The following is a 20,707-nucleotide window of genomic DNA, read 5'->3' on the forward strand; positions in this document are numbered from 1 at the left end:
AACCCGCTGTTGTGTTGAGTTGAAGAAAGCTGTACACCAGATGTACTCCGTCATGAGTAGCTGATATACTTTCTTTCCTGTCCTCGACCCGCGCTTCGTCCCGAGCTCCACCAGTTGTGAGGGTGGGGATGTTTATGAAGGCGGAACGAATGAATCCAATAACACACAGTTCAAGTTCCAAATACAAAGTTCTTTATTCATATGTATATAATCATGTTCTACCTAACTAGCTATACTCCCTACTATTTACTTCTACTACTGACTGTTCACTATACCACTAACTACGTACTCCCATGATCAATCCTAACACTAACTACCGTTCTCTAGCTCTACATATTACGACCGTCTCTGACCGCTTCCTAACACCTTCTGCCCTCGCTAGCTAATCATGATCTCCTAACTATCTACATTCTCGGCCGTCTCTGGCCGCTACCTCACAACTCCTGGCCTATCTCTCTACTGCCCCACGCCTCAGTGGTCAGCTGACCGTCCCACGTGACCGGTCAGCCCTGTGCGCCCATTGGCCTCTCTAACCAACCAACTAGGCCTATAGTCTGTTTCTGCTAACCTATACCTGCTAAACATGTCTGACGTAATCTTGCGTCATCACAGGGGGTTTGACCATAGGGAGTTTAACCACAGGTGCTTTGACCATAGGGGGTTTGACCATAGGGGTTTGACCATAGGGGTTTGACCATAGGGGGTTTGACCATAAGGGGGTTTGACCATAGGGGTTTGACCATAGGGGTTTGACCATAGGGGGTTTGACCATAGGGGGTTTGACCATAAGGGGGTTTGACCATAGGGGGTTTGTTGTCCACAGTGGGGCTGTAAATTTAAAAAAAAAACAACCTCAAATTACACATTTTAAAATTGATAAATTAAAACAATAATCTATGTTTTAATAACTTAATCAAATAACCCATCGGCGTTACTGTAAAATTATTACTTCACGTGGAATTTACGACTGTGACAAAAGTGCAATAAATGTGTGCTTCTAATCCACATGTAAATAGCCCATATGTATGCATACGTAAGCCATTTATCAAGCGTGTAGGTTTGTGATTTAATTTCCTTCTGATAATTTTGCTTTAACTACACAGAAGAAAATAAAAATAAAAAAAGCTTTTTAAAACTACATGAGCTTATAACCTATATATCATGGACTATATGTTTATTGATTTCTTGAATATTTGAAAACACTAAACACAACAATATTTTTACGTTTTTAATTATATTATCAATTTTTAAAACATTAAACACAAATTCATTTTTCAACCCCCGCGCGAATTAAATAGACAAGCGACGGACCAGCCGAGGTAATTGTTTTCTGTTTTATTTTTGCGCTATTGATTACTGATAACGCGGCAATTTTCAGCAGAGGACGAGATAGTGAGTCGGCTGTGTCACGTGATCGGCCCGCGCGCCTGCTAAAAAAATTGGATTTTGTACGCGGCACAAATCCATTATTGAAACAGTTTATGAATCAAGTGAAAGGTAAGCGCATCACTTTGTACTAATAACATATTACACAAAAATAATCTGTAAATGTCAAAACGTACTTTTAGTGAAACTTTTTATTAATTCCTTACAAACAAATTATTTGGAGTGTTTAATGTTTGCTGTACGGACTAAATGACTGAGGATATGCATATTTTACTTTAAATAAAATGTATAAAGAGGTATGCTGTTTATGTTGGAAACTATTGCGGTGTGTGTTAAGGATGCTAAAGAATATTAATATGTAAGTCGATATATACAAGTGTATTCATATACTTATCTGCAGAGTTTCTTCCAGGCATCTCTTCGGGGGGGCGAAGCCCCCCCGAAAAATTTTTACCGCCCCCCCGGACGAAATGAAATTTATATAATTTATATAGAAAATATATACTTTTAACAGTGTCCGCCCCCCCCGAAGAAAGTCTACCGCCCCCCCCCCCGAAAATTTCAAGTGCCCCCCCGGAGAAAAAAGTCTGGAAGAAACACTGCTTATCTGCGTGTTAGAAGCAGGATGTAGTCTTTGTTAAAATTCTCTTACATTCTCAGAGACAAGAATTGTGTTTGAGAAATTACTGTATAGCTTGTTAATCGCTAACATTTTGTCATTTAAGACTTAGAATCGATGGTTTAAGTTGAGGTAGGAAGATGAAGTTTCAAAATTGTAAAGTTAAGACCAATATAGACAACAATTGCACTCTCTCTCTCTCTCTCACACACACACACACACACATATACATATATATATATATATATATATATATATATATATATATATATATATATATATATATATATATACATACTTTCATAAAAATAATACAACATAGATGTACGTATACATTATCATAGCTGTTGTCTTTATGCCACATTTTAGTGGCTAATTTAATATCTAGACTAAAATTTATACACGATCTTTGTAAAGGAACTTTGCTCTATATGGCTCATGGACTCCTACTTCAGCCTGCTTTTGTTCACTGATTTGCTTCCATAGCCTTTGTCCAGATAAGAACAAACTACAAGGCAAAAGTTGTTTGAATTTAGAGTTTTCTTCTACTAGAAGGGTTGCTGTTCCCAGCCAATGTCTTACTCGGGGTCCGAACTCGGGAATTTTAGAGTTAGGCAGCCACGAGCTCTCTCGTCCGACAAATCGTCACTACCAGTGTTTCTTCCAGTCTTTTTTCTCCGGGGGGGGGGGGGGGGCACTTGAAATTTTCGGGGGGGGGGGGGGCGGTAGACTTTTTTCGAGGGGGGGGGTGTGGGGCGGACACTGTTAAAAGTATATATTTTCTATATAAATTATACAAATTTCATTTCGTTCGGGGGGGGGGGGGGGTAAATTTTTTTCGGGCGAAGCCCCCCCCCCACCCCGAAGAGATGCCTGGAAGAAACTCTGGTCACTACTTCGCGGATTTTTATTTACAGCTATTAAGTTTGGGCATAGAGTTCTGAGATTATACACGTCATGACGCAGACTGCTTAAAACAAAATGAAAATGACAAAAAAAAAAAAACAAAAAAAAAAAAACAACAACAATAAAACAGAATGGGAAGATGGTGGTGTTTCAATTCCGATAACTACACCCATGAGTTTTAAACGCGTCTATTTATAGAACGTATGACCAGGACGAAATCGAGCACAAAGCAGAACAAAACGACCCAGCTGAGATTAACCAAACAATATAATGGAAACTTGCATCCACCCACCTTTGGGAATAAATCCCGTAAATTAAATTACTGTCTGCTGCTACGAATAGATTTAGAAGCTCTCGTCTGAACATGAAGCCCGCGGTTATCGCCCGTGGGTCGTGTGCGGTCGTTAAGGGATATAACTCTGGTTAACGAATAAAAAATATATTGAGATTGCTGTCGAAGGGGACATAAGCGATGAAATATGCTTTTGTGAATTGAAGAGTTATTCGTTTACGTGTGATGGATCAAGTTTTGAAACTGGAATCGCCCACACAATCAACTGTATGTTTAAGTTATGAGAGTATTTCTGCATACAAAAGAACAGTTGAAAAATACATTTTGTTATTAATTTTGGTAATACTAGATCTTAAAGTTTTTATTTTCAATTTATTTAGGTCGATATTTTTTCAAATTAAATTTAAATTTGGTTGTGTAACACGGCACCGACACATTGGGTTACATCGCATGGATTTCTCTTTGTGTGTGAGCGAGGCTAACTAGGCAGACGTACTATATGAAAGGGGAGGTAAAGTTAATTTTATACTGCATTAAACTTTTAACCATTAAAAATGGTTTAGTTATTTATTACTTAAAAGTGTATTTTGACAATATTTTGTGTCTCTTTTGATATTTTTACGAGTCCTTGTAATTTTTACAAATGACACAAAGATAATGAAATAGACTTTAAAAATATAGTGTGTTACTTTTAGTTCGAATAATGTTGGGTCATCATAAAGTATTGTTTCAACTAATTTCTCTTTGACATCAGCACTAGCCATCACAGGAACCTTATTCTAAAATACTTAACTCTCACACTGACAAAAAGTAGGTGACCCTCTCCTCCCCAACTGTAGGTGACCCTCCCCTCCCCAACAGTAGATGACCCTCCCCTCTCCCAACTCAAGGTAACCCTACCAGCACTACCTTATTTTTTGCAGACGATGCTACTACACAGATTTACCAGCACAAAGACAACATCACACCCGAGCAAGCAAGCAGGTCCTACCACAGCAAGCACAACATGCAGGACGACTGGTCTAGCGACAACTACAACAAATGTCACCACCAGCACCTCCACAAGCACATCATGCTGGACCACTACATTTAACTCCTTGTTCGGATTCGAACTCAAGAGCTTAGCGTCCTGTCCAGGGTTGGTGGCTCTACTATGTCGGCCAGCAGACCCAGCGTGTCTTGGTGTTAGCCGGATTTTGTTTGGTAAACTTTTCATCGTGTATTTTTTAACATAAAACACTTGTTGATTATCTAGATAAGTTGCGGTACGTCTAAGTACCGTAACACAAGCCTGAATGATATTATTTTTAAAAATACATTTCCATAAACATTCTCAAAGGTGTTATACCATAAAATGTATTCTTCTTTTGTAAAATAGTAAAACCACTGATTAATTTATTTGCTATGATTCAGGATCTCCGATAAATATAAAAACCTAAATTTTGCTCTTACTCAATCGCCAAACCTTTACGCCTAAGATAAGTAGATTTAAGAGACCTCAATATCACCAACGCCTGATTTTACTGTCCAATCTATAAGTCATGTATTTCAAGAATAGACAGAATAGTCTCTCACAGAGCAACGGGAAGGATCCAGAGAGCCAAAGTTAATTACTTGCAACTTTCACTCGACATTACAGCTCAACGATCACGAAAAGCAATTACACTTCGTCAAAAGACCTATTGTTGAAACGTGTCTATGGCCTTAGTGTCGGAAAATGTTAATATAATTATAAATATATTCTAGCTGAATCAACGATATACCCCAACCAAGACTTCGGAATCCACAATATAATATAGTGTCGACCATTTAGCCAACAATGTCGTATATCTCGAAAGTTGTCTACTATCCTTTAAATACCAACGACATAACAACAGCAAGTCTTTTGGGAGTAAAAACAATATCTGGTCACAACAACTAGCTGCTAAAGGTTAAACTTCCATTTCACAGATTTTCTAATGGCGATAGTAACGACTAACTGTTAAAGCTGCACCTCACAGGTTTTCTGATGATAACGACTAACTGCTAAACCTCCATCCCACCGGTTTTCTGAAGGTGCTGGTGACTACCGAAACCTCCATCCCACAGGTTTTGTGTAACGACTAACTGCTAAACCTGCTTCCCACAGGTTTCCTGATGGTACTGGACGTGTTCACTGAACGCGGTATGAACGTCCTTGACATTGAGTGGGACGAGTCGACCTTCTGCAGGTTTCCTCTGTTTCCTTTCCTACGCCCTCTGCCCGTGAGGTGGATGTGTGTGGTGTATATCATTATGTTTTCTGGTATGTGGTACCTACTTTATTACACTCTCTGTATGTGGTATACATGGTTATGTTTTCTGGTGTGTGGTATCTACTTTATTACACACTCTCTTTCTGTGTGTGGTGTATATCGTTATGTTTTCTGGTATGTGCTATCTACTTTATTACACAGTCTCTTTCTGTATGTGGTGTATATCATTATGTTTTCTGGTATGTGGTACCTACTTTATTACACACTATTTCTGTATGTGGAATACATGGTTATGTTTTCTGGTATGTGGTATCTACTTTATTACACACTCTCTGTCTGTATGTGGTGTATATCTTTGTTTTCTGGTATGCGGTAACTACTTTATTACACACTCTCTGTCTGTGTGTGGTGTACAATAAATGACATCGTTATGTTTTCTGGTATGTGGTATCTACTTTATTACATACTCTCTGTCTGCGTTTGGTGTACATCGCTATGTTTTCTGTTATGTGGTAGCTAATTTATTACACACTCTCTTTCTGTACATTTTTTAATGTATGGGAGCTTCCATTCAAGAACATCACACGCCGGGAGGAGGGGGGGGGGGGGTAAAAAATTTCGTGACACTTGTGACGATGGGGATGGGTGGGACGGTTCAGAAAGTGTGACGATATATTTATCATTAAAAAATAATGTTAAAAATTGCATTTTAGCCATTATATCGAGTTTTTAAATACTGCTCTCCTAAATTCTAATAGAAATTTATTTATAAACTCAATTTTCAAAAACGCGCTGCAGTGTGGCGTTTTTTAAAAAGGGAGGACAGTCTTGCATTTTGCAACGATGTGTGACGATGGGGAGGGGCGAGGTAAAAGTTGTCCAAAAACGTGACGTTATTAAAGGATAGTCGCTACATTGTTATTATTGTCTGGGAATTTCATATTTAGCATTTCTGTTTCATTATAAAAGAAATAAAAGTATCAACAAACGTTATTTTTATTTCAAACTAAGATTGGCGTCTCTAGGCCTGGAGTTACCCTGTGCAGCCCCCCCCCCCCGATGATGATGATTACTAATATTGTCATGTCTATCCCAGGTGCTTGTGGGATAATGCTGGGCTACAAGTATCGCTACAGCTGTATCATGTATCTACTGACGTACTGGTACATTTTTATCCTGGATAAAACTCGCTGGAACAACCACAGCTACCTCTTCGGGACTTTGGCCTTTCTCTTCACTGTGTCTGACGCCCACAGGTTTTGGTAGGTGACGCCGACAGGTTTTGGTAGGTGCTGTCAAAAGGGGTCTACGACAAATTCCCGAAAGACACTTGCCCGAATGCCGTTTGCCCGAAGGTCGATTTCCCGAATGGACACTTGCCCCAATGCGACAAATGCCCGAATGGCAAGTGTCTTTCGGGATTACGTTCGGCTCCCTGTCAAAAGGCGTGTTTGTTTCCTTTTTGCTAAATTGCCTATGATGATATTGATTGCTAGGCCAACTTATGTACATATGTATGTATGTTGATTGTTTGTATCTGTTTCAGTATTCTATCTAATCAATTAAGCCAGATAATAGAAAATTCCATTGGAAATTTAACCAAATGTATTAAAAGCCACATATTGTGTCCAAATATAGTTCCATAGATGGATACCGTCATGAACGAATGAACAACACACACGTGCCACTGTGGAACTACACACTACTGCGGACACAGGTAGTGCCATCAGCATTAATTGATCAATTAATTAACAAAAAACAATAATTTTTTAAACACCGCTGAGAATTCGACATTATAAGTAGAGAAAAAGACCTACATTAAACGGCACAATTTTTAAATGTTTAAATTTTAATAATTACTTGATTTTGTGTACATTGATCTGAATGTCATTCTGACTAAAGTTAAGCTGGCTTAATTAATGAAGCTTAATTTGTATTTAATTTGAACTATTCTCAGATTATACTGGTATACTTTATTGCTGGTCTGAAGAAATTAAACCTTGACTGGATTTATGGCTACTCTCTAAAAGGCTACTTCACCGAGCTGCCAACAGTACTTTCATATGTCAGGTACTCACATTAACATCACAGTACTCACCTCCAAATGACAAAACGAAATGCAACAATACTGCATGACGATTAATGAAATGCTAAGCAGCTAAATTATATTATGTAACGTCTATAAATCCCCTTCACAATGTATAAAGTAAGCTTTGCTACAGTTAAAAGGTTGCTTTTAACTTATTATAGCTACTTCCTAAGCGGACCACAAATCGCATTGGGCATCCACATTTGCGGGCTAATCATAGACTTGTTTGTCGGGTTTGTCTTGTTCTTTGATGGAACAAGGAAGCTGGGCTTGTTGATTTCGATGACGTTTCACATCCTTAACTCCATTATGTTCAACATTGGTAAGTTGGTGTTGGTTGTAGGCTTATGTAATCACTGGTAGGTTGGTGATGGTTGTAGGCTTATGTACTCACTGGTAGGTTGTTAACGATTGTACTTATAGACTTTATAAGTTCATGTTTAACATTGGTAGGTTGGTGATGGTTGTAGGCTTATGTACAGTGTTTCTTTCAGACTTTTTTCTCCGGGGGGGGGGGAGCACTTGTAATTTTCGGCGGGGGGGGGGGGGCGGTAGACTTTCTTCGGGGGGGGGGGCGGACACTGTTAAAAGTATATATTTTCTATATAAATTATATAAATTTCATTTCGTTCGGGGGGCGGGGGGGGGGGGGGGGGGGGGGGGCGGGCGGTAAGAGAAGAGATGCCTGGAAGAAAATCTGCTTATGTAATAGTTGGTGGGCTTTATACGTTCATGTTTAACATTGATAGATTGGCGATGGCTCTATTGTAGGCTTTTGTTAACAAACACAGGCTGTTTTTATCTATCTAGCGACTATTAGATTATATTGTTTTGCTTAGTGTTGGTAGCTTGGTATGTCTGTGTCGGGTAACCTATCCAAAAAAATCACTAACACTTCTGATGAAATTAAAACACTGCATAAAACATAAAATTGCATTATATAAAGATGACCAAAGTACGAAATGTAAATAAAAATAGCAGAAAGCATATAACTGATTGAAATTACCCTGTTTTAATTGTGAATAAAGAACCCTTCAGTGTTTTAACTTATTCGATTTACAATATTGTATAATTCATTTAAAACAGAGTAAAAAAAAATTACTTTACCAGGAATGTTTCCCTACGTCATGATGACGTCAGGAATATTCTTCTGCTCCAATGATTGGCCTAGACGACTCTACGCATACGTCACTTCTGCACTGAGGATCAGACGATGTTCTGAGACCGCCTCCATTAAGACCAGTGATCACTGTATCTACAGCAAAGATCAAGTTAAATCGGAGGTACTGTTGCTGCTGCTGATTTCTTCAAATGCGCCCGGGTCAGATGAGTAGCAACTGACTTGAAATCGGGGCGGCCGTCCCTTGAACTTCTATCTGTTTAGCTCCTGTATTCAAGTGTCTTTACCCCCTTTTTTCACCATTGAAGTTTCCTAAAAACATTTTTTTACCTTTCCAGAATGGCCAGGCTTATAGTTTCAGAGTCCCCCTCAAACACACACCAAAGGTGACCCCCACTTTTCTGCACAAACTGGCCACATCTTTCACCTTGGGGTTCATGACCTTGCAATGTTTCCTACCGTACTCACACTTTGTCACTAAGGTAAAGAAATATTTCATTTGGTACCATCATACCATCATACCATCATACCATCATACCATCATACCATCATACCATCATACCATCATACCATCATACCATCATACCATCATACCATCATACCATCATACCATCATACCATCATAGCATCACACCATCATACCATCATACCATCATACCATCGCACTAAACTGTTCAAACTTTGACAGGGACTGAACAGCTGGACAAATGGCCTCTACGGTTACTCCTGGAACATGATGGTCGACAGCTGGGTACTCCAGCATGCCAGGATCACCTACAGAGAGAAGGACACTGGTCACTCAGGGTACATCGACCCTTACGTAAGTAATGCAGACAACGATCTGCTTAGTAACGACACAAGGGGAAAACGGTGGGGGAGGGAGGGGTGATGTGTAAATCCTGAGTCCAGAAATATCAACAACAACTAGATTTTCCATTATCTAAATTTCGCATGATCTAGAGTTCTAATTATCTAGGTTCCCCATGATTCTACATTTCCCATGATTCTAGATTCCCTTTGTTTCTAGATTTCCCATGATCTAGATTCCACATGTTTCAAGTTTTCCCATGATCTAGATTTCCCATGTTTCTAGATTTCCCAGAATCTAGATTCCCCATGATCTAGATTCCCCATGTTTCTAGATTTCCCATGGTTCTAGATTCCCCATGATCTAGATTTCCCATGGTTCTAGATTCCCCATATTTCTAGATTCCCCATGTTTCTAGATTCCCCATGATCTAGATTCCCCGTGATCTAGATTCCCCGTGATTCTAGATTTCCCATGAAGACGGACGCAAACGTTGGCCCACCCAGGCCTGTATGATCAAACAGTACGCCGCCTGTGTGGCCGAGTCTCTCAGACAAAGCAACATCACCAACGTGGAAATCTACTTCGACATCTGGTACTCACACAACCACAGGTTCCAGCAAAGGTAAGTTTGGAACATAATTTTGTTGAGTTCAACGGAATTCAACAAACCATGAGTTTTACTTTGCTTTCAGTCATTCAGAAACGACACGTTTAAACTACTGTTTAAAGTTAGAAGTATATGTAGAATGGTTTAAGGTTATGGACCCTGTATGACCAATTAAAAATAATTAATATAACAAATATATGTATAGGTATATATATATATATCTATATATCTATATATATCTATATATATATATATATATATATATATATATATATATATATATATATATATATATATATATATATATATATATATATATATATATATATATATATATATATATATATACACATACATACATACATACATACATACATACATAGCACATTTCACAATTATTATGTGAAAATTAAAAACCAACTGATTAAAATTAAATCCTAAATACAATAAATATTATGCCTTGAGATATTTTTTTCTGAGATTATTTGTCCATCGTATCATTTGTCCTGATATACTTTGTCCTGAGATAATTTGTCCTGTCACCATATATTTATATGCCTGAAGGATCGTGAACCCCCATGTTGACATATTAACGGCCGACTGGAACCTCTTTGAGAAGCCCAGCTGGATGCTGCCTCTACTCACCGACCTATCAGATTGGAGGGAAAAGTTTGACGTCATCAAGAAATCTTTTGACGACATGTATGAGCTGGTCTATGTGGCCGACTTCCCGGGTACGTCACTTCCGGTTTCGGTTTCTAAATGAAATTAATTACTTGAAATAATTACCGCCACTTGCTTAAGTTCACGGTTTTAAAAAAAAACATTTTTTTGGGGTTAACTGTTCTTTTGTCTAATTATTTTTTGCACGCTTCTAGTAGTCCAGTTATTAGGTTTTGTTGCTCTATTATAGCGTTTGAAATCTATAATAACAAGCTTTTATTATGCCTTTAAAAAAATCAAATTGCATTTTCACCGGGTCTTGACCTACTTGTCAAGTTTGAAACGAATCTGTTCGATAAAAGTGGGTTAGATTCTGTTCGCAAGTTTCGACCAATAAAAAGGGCCAAGCTTTAAGCACGAAGACCAAAGCGGTAGGACATAAGACAAATACACTATAAATCATGTTAAAAAAAGGATTTAAAAAGCATTATTTTAATTAGGGGTAAATGTTAACCAACCAATGATATTGTAAAATAATAAATAACCCTTTTAATGAATATTTAAACTTGCCAGGGTTTTCTCTGGAGAACTACGTGGAGCCAGACTTTGAGAATACCAGCCTGACGGTGCTGGAGGGTCGAGTCGTTGTTGAGTTCCCTGAGGAGAATAGAAACATCACCCTCGGGATCAACCAAACCATTCAGGTAACATTATGATGTTGAGTGCGGGGGAGTGGAGGGGGGGTGAGGGGCGGGGGTGTAATCCATAAATAATTTCACGTGAGAAGTGGGAGGTGAATTTGTGGTTTATTTTATCATGTTCTATGTTACAGCAATTTTTTATTATGTATTAGGTTAAAATATGTGTTATCATGTACCTAGTTTTACTATATTTTCTGATTGTTTGAAATGCATTACATTATAAAGATACGTAAGTTACGGACTAACCCTTGTAGCTTTGATGCACCGCGTTGGCTGCGCAATAAAATGTTATAAGGACAGTTTCGTTCAAAGTAATAAAAAATGTTTGGATCCCATTGGTATCAGTTTCATTTTAAAACAAAACAGAAAAAGAAATCGCCCACGGAAAATATCGCTTCAGGAAAATGCGCTAGAGAAAAAAGTGCGCTACCGAATAAAGCGCCCAAAAGAAAAAGCGCAAATAATGTGCCTTATTAGTTCTTAAATAGATAAATTTAAAAAAAAACAACTTGATGTACAATGAAACTTGATTAAAATGTACGCTGGATGCTGACATGTCTTTTCAGATTCCTGAAGACAGTTTTCACCTAGTCCACGTGGCAACAGAGACCGTCTCCTGCTACATGTACTCATTCACAAACCAAACAAAATCCAAACTTTGGAGAAAATACAAGCACGCATTGGCTCAAGGGGGCAACTCTACATTAGGTGAAGAACAAAATTATTTTCTTACAGTGGTTTCCTTAGTGGGAGGTGTGGACTAGTTCTTGAGGGGGTACAAAAAATTGAACAGTCAAGTAAAAATACAACTTAAATATTACAATGTGGACGTAATAGTATATTACATCACTTTTCAATTAGTTTAGACATAACGTAGTGTTTAAAATAAATTGCAATAATTATTTTTCTTTACCGGTAAATATTAAATTCAGCTAATTACTTCCCATTTATTAAAAATCAAAGAACTAAGGGATACAACTTATAATCATACTTATAAAAGTTTTACAAATACAGAGAAATTCAACAGCAATCTGATAAAAATTGAGTATTTACTAATTACTAAGCAAAAAAGAAACAGTTAAAGATGATAGAAATAAATATTATGTAGAGTAATCATTTACTACATGAGTAGCTTTGGCAGTAAAAGTAGTAAGTAACGATGCCTTTTAGGCCCTGAGGATCAATAAGGTAAGGAAAGTGGATTGCATCAGTTTTCGTGAGTTCGATATATGAAAGGGATAGGTTAATAATATGTGTGACTAGCCACATTTACTATTCCTCTCTTGAGTCAGGTACCCATTAGAGCTGGGTGGACTCAGTGGCGCACTACAGACTCGAGATAGGGATCCGAACTCGAGACTTTCGGGTTAACACCCTACGTCTCAGCTTTAGTGTAAAGTCCCTGTTTACCACACTTACAATGTGAGATGTTTGTTTCTATTGCAGACGCTGTTTTAAAAAGTTTAGAAAATGATACAGACCTGAATAACATCCAGAGTTTACTGGGTATAGAGGGGCCTAAAGTACAACCAATTACTCTACACAAGTTGAAGGCATTCTTTCAGGAGTTTTATGCTGATATTACGAGAAGGTTGGTATGGATCTATTAATAGATTTTATGTTGGTATTACGAGAAGGTTGGTATGGATCTATAAATAGATTTTATACTGATATTACGAGAAGGTTGGTATGGAACTATAAATAGATTTTATGTTGATATTACGAGAAGGTTGGTATGGATCTATAAATAGATTGTATGCTGATATTACGAGAAGGTTGGTATGGATCTATAAATAGATTGTATGCTGATATTATAAGAAGGTTTGTGTGAACTCATAAAGCCATATGGTTTTGTAGTTTGACTAAGTCGAGACTACACAATCGACTATTCATGTTGACACGTTCAATTTTGTATTGTATTGTTACAATCCCATTGTAAATAATTTCTTAGCGGACCTAAAATTGTTTTATTTTTTTATTTTTTAAAGACATATATGCACAAATCGACACATATGCACATAAATAGACACTAGCAGAGTGAGTGTTTGTGTGGGCAACCCATTTTTTTAACCCTTCTCATACCCATACCCCAGCCTACTTCTAGTTAGAATCCACTTTAGACCTAGCGAAGTTGAGTTCATATGTTTCTTGAAATCTGCATATGAATGAATAATTTATTCAGCACTGTGCCTACCAGCATTTTACTTTCCCTAAAATGAGTTAGGTATCCATTTGAGCTGGGTGGACTCAATGACGTTTTACTTACTTAAACCCGGATTCAAACTCGAGACGTTCGGGTTAGCAGTCTAGCACTCTACCTCTATGCCACGCATTCCATGATATAAAGTTATGCGGTCTTCTAATGACGAATCTCTTCGATATCCCCAGCTGGTTGCTAGCGGCTAGTGCCGTCTTCTCCATAGCAACCAACACAGACTTTGATGCCGTTTTAAACATTTCCCTGGCAGTACCGGAAACTGAATGACGTAGTGTTGATTACATTTTCTTCTTTTTGATATCTACATTTAAACGCCATACGTTCATTGTATTACCATTATAAAATAAAGTTTCATTTATTTTGATTTTAAAAGTTTTGATGCTGTACTGTACAATTCGGAGTCATTCATAAGTGATGTCATGATATTCTGATTGTGTTCGTCACTCACACCAACACCCCATCATCACGCCTCACACCAACACCCCATCATCACGCCTCACACCAACACCCCATCATCACGCCTCACACCAACACCCCATCATCACGTATGTTCACTAAACATCACCCAGTGTTTACAAGTAACATTTATTTCTTATTAATTGAACAAGCTCAAATTTATTAACTTTAAGAACAAAACGAACTACCAGACTAACTCAAGAATATTGATATACTTCTGTTTTAGTTGATGTATAAATAGGTCATCTATTATTATCTCATATACACAACAACACACATAAATGATATTTCGAAAGGATTTTTTCTCATGAGAACCTTCATCAAACAGAGTTCATTATTCAAAACTCGTTTAAAAATATATGCCCCACACTAATCTACATTTGAATTATATATACTGGTCTATTTTTTGTTCGCTCTATATTCCTGCACAACTTAACAATCTTAACAACTATGCGAAAAATCCAGCATTTCCAGTGATGCCAAATACAATAAGATTACAGATATACAACTTTTTGTATAGAACATGTAAGATTGGGAAAAAATAAAAGAATTTTAATTAAATGTGGTCATAACAATTTTATTTTAAACACATAAAGTTTTTTTTTTGAAACTATAATAATTTATAATTTTTGTATTAGAAATATAAAAAAATATATGGAGGGGGGTGCAAATCGAAAGTTTGAGAGGGGGTGCAAATCGAAAGTTTGAGAGGGGGTGCAAATCGAAAGCTTGAGGGGGGGGGGGGCTGCAAATCGAAAGTTTGAGGGGGGGGGGGGGTTGCAAATTGAAAGGTTTATCCCCATGGGGGCGCGTAATTGAAAGTTTGTCCCCGGGCGCCGGGAGGGGTCGCTACGCCTCTGTACTCAATTGTTGTTTTTTATTTTATTTCTTGTATACGAAGTATAGAGAAAGTATTGTGATCGTGCACAATACGAAATCGAGATTATCACAAATTTCGAAGCTTTACACCTCCCTGAGTTGGAAAAATAGAGTTTTGAAATGTTGTCCATTTGTCTGTGTAGTGTGTCTGTGTGTGTCTGTTAACAAGATAACTTGAGTACCGTTACAGCTGAGTTGATAAAATTTCATATATAAGTATTATAACAAATTTGTTGTATCGACTTTTCAGCGATTTCCGATAACCGAAAGTGGATATTATTTTACTTTTAGTTTTTCAAAAAACTTATAACTTGAGTACTATTTCAGACAGATAAACGAAATTTCGCTTGTAAGTAAAAGATCTATTTCTCTGCCTTCTGTCAAATTTTGAGTAATTTCCGTTGACCGAAAGTTGTAATTTAGGCTATTTCCGATTTAAAAAAAAAACGCATGTGAATTTATAAAGTACTAATAATATTCTGGTGACAGTTTTTATCTCAGAGTACATCTGGAGGGCATATTCACCCAGTTCTCTGCCTTGGCTTGACTGCTTGAAGCCACCAAATGGTGTTTGTGAAGTGACAACATCATAAAAGTTTACCCAAACACATCCAGCTTGTATAGACTGTGAAATTTGAAATGCCTTCTTGACGTCATTGGTTATAACTCCTGCCGCAAGCCCATATTTAGTCTTGTTGGCTCTTTCAATCACCTCTTCTATGTCAGTGAACTTTAAACTACTCTGGACTGGCCCAAATATCTTCACCAGAGAAATGCTTATATCGTCCTTCTCATCATTTTTGCAAAATTTAAAATCATAAGAATGTGTAACCTCAATGCTGTGTATATTTAGTATATTAAAATACTCAAATTACGCTTTTTAAAATATTTATATTTATACACATAATCAATCTAAATTATAAATATTTGTTTATAAAATAATTTATTATGAACGTCTGTTTTCTTTTAAAATGCCTTAAAACATTTTTTGTTACTTTTGGGAGCACATTATAAGTACTTTCCCTTGAAAAATTATTTATCTTATATGGGAGACAATTCAGTGTTGCTGAAGAAGAACATACTAAGTCGAATCTTCCTTTTAAAATCTCTTACCAAATGTTTTTGGCTAGAATGGCGTACTCTATCAATTAAAAGCGATCTAAGTTTTTTTTTCGCAAGTAAGATTCAAAAACGACTTGAGGATGATTTATTCAGTACTATATACCCAGAGCCGGCGCCAGGTTATATAGCGCCCTAATTAAACGCCCTCTTTTACACAAATTCATTACTATAACATATGTAAAGTAAAGTTTCCCTTACAAACCTGACGGTCTATGGGGCAAGTGAAGTAGTGTTCACTTGTTTATGTGACCTCGGCATACGAAGAGATAGTGTGGTCATCGCTATGCCCAGCCGCCTTTACTTTCCCTAACGTGAGTTGGGACCCATCAGAGTTGGGTGGACTCAGGGACGGTCTACTGATTAGAACACGGATTCGAACTCGAGACTTACGGGTTAGCAGTCCAGCTCTCTACCGCTAGACCACTCCGTCCCACATATGTATAAGAAAACAATTAATTGAAAGTGACATATTAATTTATTATCAATTGCATACACGTTATAAGTAGACATCAAAATCAAATTTTACTTGCCTCCTTCAATTCTAGTTTGCAAGAGTAATCACATTCTATTAAAATTGTTGCTAAGTCCACGAATCTACTTTGTACTTTACGACATAGCCCCCCCCCCCTACCCCTTTAGAAAATTTTAAGTGCTTCCCCCCCCCCCCCCTCCCGGGAGAAAAAGAGTCTGGAAAAAATACACTGATAATGCTAAAAAAACCTACCAAACTATTTTGTTTAGAACTTAAGCCGTATATAACTTTTACAATAGAAAATAATAACTTAAAGTTGTATTTAAATGTAAGCGGTCAATCTAATGTGCAGGAATTTGAAATGAAAGTAAAGGTAAGCATTGAATTATCTCCCATTTGAAAATCAAAACGCCAAAATTTTATTCAAGGGAAATAACTTTCACAAGAATAGCTAAATTAAACTAGTGTAACTAAGACATGTTTGAAAAACACAATAAAACGCTCTAAATTTCATTACCTTATAATTATAACAAATGTGTTATATTAGCTAAGCAACCTTGTAAAAACAATATATTTGACCTATTGAATACTTAACTATAGATTTTGTTTAAAAGGCTAAAAAGGGTAGCTTTATTATAACACACTTCTATTCAATCTTGATAACATATTATTATTAACAGCATTCGAAAATATCAATCGCAACGTAAAATTTTGGATCCCTTTAAATCAAGGGACGTCTTTCAAAAGATCAAACACGGGTAACTGTTTTAGACGATGCTAGAATTATAATTTGAAAAAAAAACAAAGTTTGCGGTTAGTTATTAATTCCATCCTAATTAATATTATATATTAATATTTTAAGAGTGGTAATATAGATTCCTAAAAAACTAAAGATTTTTCAACTAGAGAACGCCTACCTTTCTTTGTAGTGTGTTCCGTACTGAATTGAAATCATCTAAATTACGATAAACTCGATATACTCTACTAAATTCACAACACATATCAAACTTCGATACCTAAACATAACTAGACTCGATGCTCCAGAACTACGACACCAACTCGCTCTACAAACGATACTCCCAATCAACAACGATTTCACTGAACCTACTACTACACAGTCAATATAATTCGATACCTTAATACAACAAGAATCAATACTCCCGAACTCCAGAACTACGATACTTCATCACCTGCATTATCATTTCTCTATTACCACAAGACCTTCAACTACAAAACAGCCGAATACAAATTATGACATTTTAACATTTCGATACTTTATACCTACGAAACCATTTAAGCAACAGCCTTCCGCCGTTACTCCCAAATCTAAACGATTCATCAAAACATACCAAACAAGTAATACTTTGAACACCCCATCATTGCAAAACTCAATACACCAGGACATATTTCTAATTCAAAGTAAGATAAAACGAGACTTACAAGCCCTATTAAAATTAGATAAGCGTTTGAAATGTTCGAAATTTTAATTACGAACTCATTTAATCGCTTTCTACTTGAATTATGTGACACCAAATTAAAAAGGCAAAATGACTGGACCTTACTAAATTACGGAGGTGGGGTTACATTTTCACCATCGCGAATAAATATAGGCCTATAAAGACCTAATTTTGGGGTGGGTGGGGTTGTAAAATTTATCGCTACTCCTTTATAAAAGTTATTCATTATAATGTACTTTTTGATAATAGCTATTAACCCCCCCCCCCCCCCCCCCCTACTGAAGGCGCCTTATAGGTAGCGTCGGCCCTGTATATACCCGTACTGATTTACCTATTCTTAAATACATTTCGTGCCTTCATATCATCTATCAACATTGAAGCTTTGCATACTATTGCTTGTTAAGTTTTGGAAAAGTTTATAGGCTAACTTAATGGAGCTCAAAACGTAGTACTATAAGCAGTATTACAAACTTGTAGTAAGATTTTAGAAATCTATTTCCTTAATACAGCTAGTAGAAAACATACCACACCTTTAATATGTTTTTCACTTCGAAGTGTTTTTCACTTTGACTGAACCAACCCTGCTGACTTTTACAAATATAGTCGTTGTTTTAAAACCTACTTCTTATATCCTAATTGTTTTAAAACCTACTTCTAATGTCCTAATTGTTTTAAAACTTACTCCTTATATCCTAATGCAATAATAGTTATAGTATGGGCGTTAAAAATTGCAATACTTATATTTTATATACAAAATAGAAATTAAAACATGAACATTTTTGTTTGTAAATATAAATTTAAGTGATAAGAAAATACGGTTTTCAATAGATAAATGTAAATTTATAAATGTCGTTAATTAAGGAGTAGTAAAATAGGTTAGGTTAGGTTTGCCTGTCGCACCTCCTGGGACACAGGCCGCTGACAAGAGCTTTCCAGGCGCCTCTGTCCTGGGCTAGTCTCTCCAACTGTCCCCAGGTGTTTCTAATCTACCATCTACCATCTACCCCGCCCCCCACACACACAACCATCTACCATCATCTATCTCCTCACCATCATCTACCATCCACCACCATCCCCCACCACCATCATCCACCACCACCACCATCTACCATCCACCACCATCTATCATCCACCACGACCACCATTCACCACCACAACCATCCGCCACCATCTACCATCTACCACCATCCACAACCATCCGCAACCATCTACCATCCACTACCATTCACCATCCACAACCATCCGCCACCATCTACCATCTACCATCCACCACCATCTACTATCCACCACCATCTACCATCCACCATCTACCATCCACCACCATCCACCACCATCTACCCTTTATTTATTTATTTTAGATACAAACTATGTTTTTACTGCTGTCTTATGAAGATAAACTAAATGCGGTTTTTGCATTTCTTAATTATGCTGTTTGTTGTTGAAAGAATGAAGGAAAAAGAAAGCAAATGACTATAGCAGTAGGTACGTAATATTTATATTTAGCTGTGACTCACCCTTAGCACAAATAAAGTTATTCAAAATGTATTTGACCACCCCACCCACGCTGATATTTCAGCATTCCCCTTTCCCTACCACCATCACTCACACATGAAAGCAATACATTATGACGCATTGTTTATACTGGGATACTGTTTTTATAACACTGCATCACAATCACATTCAATACAGGTCACATACAGGTGTATTGTTTTTTGCTGGATCCTTATTAATGGGTGCTACGTTTGGTCTTGAGTTATTGTTACGTCCCTTGCATTGCATATATCATAGTTATGTCCCTTGGAGTGTGTACCGTTGGTGTGTTTACTTCCGTCTGCGGCTGGTAGCGAGACGGTAGAGCTCGGTCGTGTTGTAAGAGACCATAACTTTATTATCGGTGTGTGGGTAGGGGGGAGGTACATATCGGTGCAGAGGCGCAGCGATGGGGGGGGGGGGGGGGGGGGGCAGGGGAGGGACATATGTCCCCTGGCGCCGACCTTAGGGGGCGCCAAAATGGGTTGTAAAAACAAATTAAAATGTCATTTTAGCTGCATTCTTGCAATTTGAAGGGGAGGGGGGGTGCACATCGAAAGTTTGAGGGGGGGGGGTGTTGCAAATCGAAAGTTTGAGGGGGTGGGGGTACAAATTGAAAATTTGCTCTCGAGCGGGGCGCCAAATTGAAAGCTTGTCCCCGGGCGCCGGGAAGGGTCGCTACGCCTCTGTATCGGCGGGAGTCCTACTTTTTGGACCCCTATAGAGGCAAGCGTGGTCGGGTCGGTTAAGCTCAAGGTTTTTGAAACGAAATGTCCCTAGTTCGAACCCCCAGCTGCTTCGGGCTGATGAAACTCGATAGTTAGGGACAGCAACTCATCAAGGAGAGACGACTCCAAAATCAAAAACCTGCTGCTTTGTAATTTGTTCTTGATTGGAGAAAAGCTTTGGAAGCTTAACCAAAAAGAAAAGCTGGCTGAAATAGGAGTCAACACTAGAAGTAAGGAAGAAGAAGGAAAATAAGAAGGACCACTTTGTTACGATGTATAGCCCGTGCAGAAATTTTATGTCGTCAGTGATGTCAATTATACAAAAAAAAATTCTCGCAAAAAAATCTCACAGACATCTAACGAGGACAAAAATAGGATAGTTTAAAATTTAAGAAAAATTATAGACGAAAACTGTGA

At 37.5% G+C, this 20,707-nt stretch overlaps 1 protein-coding gene across 1 annotated transcript; it reads left to right on the plus strand.

Annotated features, from left to right (window-relative positions):
• Window positions 1–4,129: 4,129 nt before the first annotated feature.
• On the plus strand, window positions 4,130–13,913 carry LOC131930312 (vitamin K-dependent gamma-carboxylase-like). Its single transcript, XM_059286731.1, has 15 exons — window positions 4,130–4,406; window positions 5,332–5,487; window positions 6,534–6,699; window positions 7,076–7,154; window positions 7,395–7,507; window positions 7,688–7,848; window positions 8,637–8,809; window positions 8,985–9,128; window positions 9,335–9,466; window positions 9,922–10,079; window positions 10,629–10,798; window positions 11,301–11,431; window positions 11,995–12,136; window positions 12,875–13,019; window positions 13,817–13,913. Exons 1-15 carry the CDS (start codon window positions 4,130–4,132, stop codon window positions 13,911–13,913), a joined length of 2,244 nt encoding a protein of 747 aa, XP_059142714.1.
• Window positions 13,914–20,707: the final 6,794 nt, after the last annotated feature.

The sequence above is a fragment of the Physella acuta genome, unplaced genomic scaffold, assembly GCF_028476545.2.
Source record: "Physella acuta isolate Inbredline_101_S28 unplaced genomic scaffold, ASM2847654v3 ptg001756l, whole genome shotgun sequence".
Classification (NCBI taxonomy): domain Eukaryota; kingdom Metazoa; phylum Mollusca; class Gastropoda; family Physidae; genus Physella; species Physella acuta.

Bases quoted from the DNA above. Each gene is read 5' to 3' on its own strand.
- LOC131930312 (XM_059286731.1), top strand. From the start codon at position 4,130: ATGCTACTACACAGATTTACCAGCACAAAGACAACATCACACCCGAGC. The intron at 7,849-8,636 runs GTAAGTTGGTGT...TTACTTTACCAG, and splicing joins CTCCATTATGTTCAACATTG to GAATGTTTCCCTACGTCATG. The intron at 10,080-10,628 runs GTAAGTTTGGAA...ATATGCCTGAAG, and splicing joins AACCACAGGTTCCAGCAAAG to GATCGTGAACCCCCATGTTG.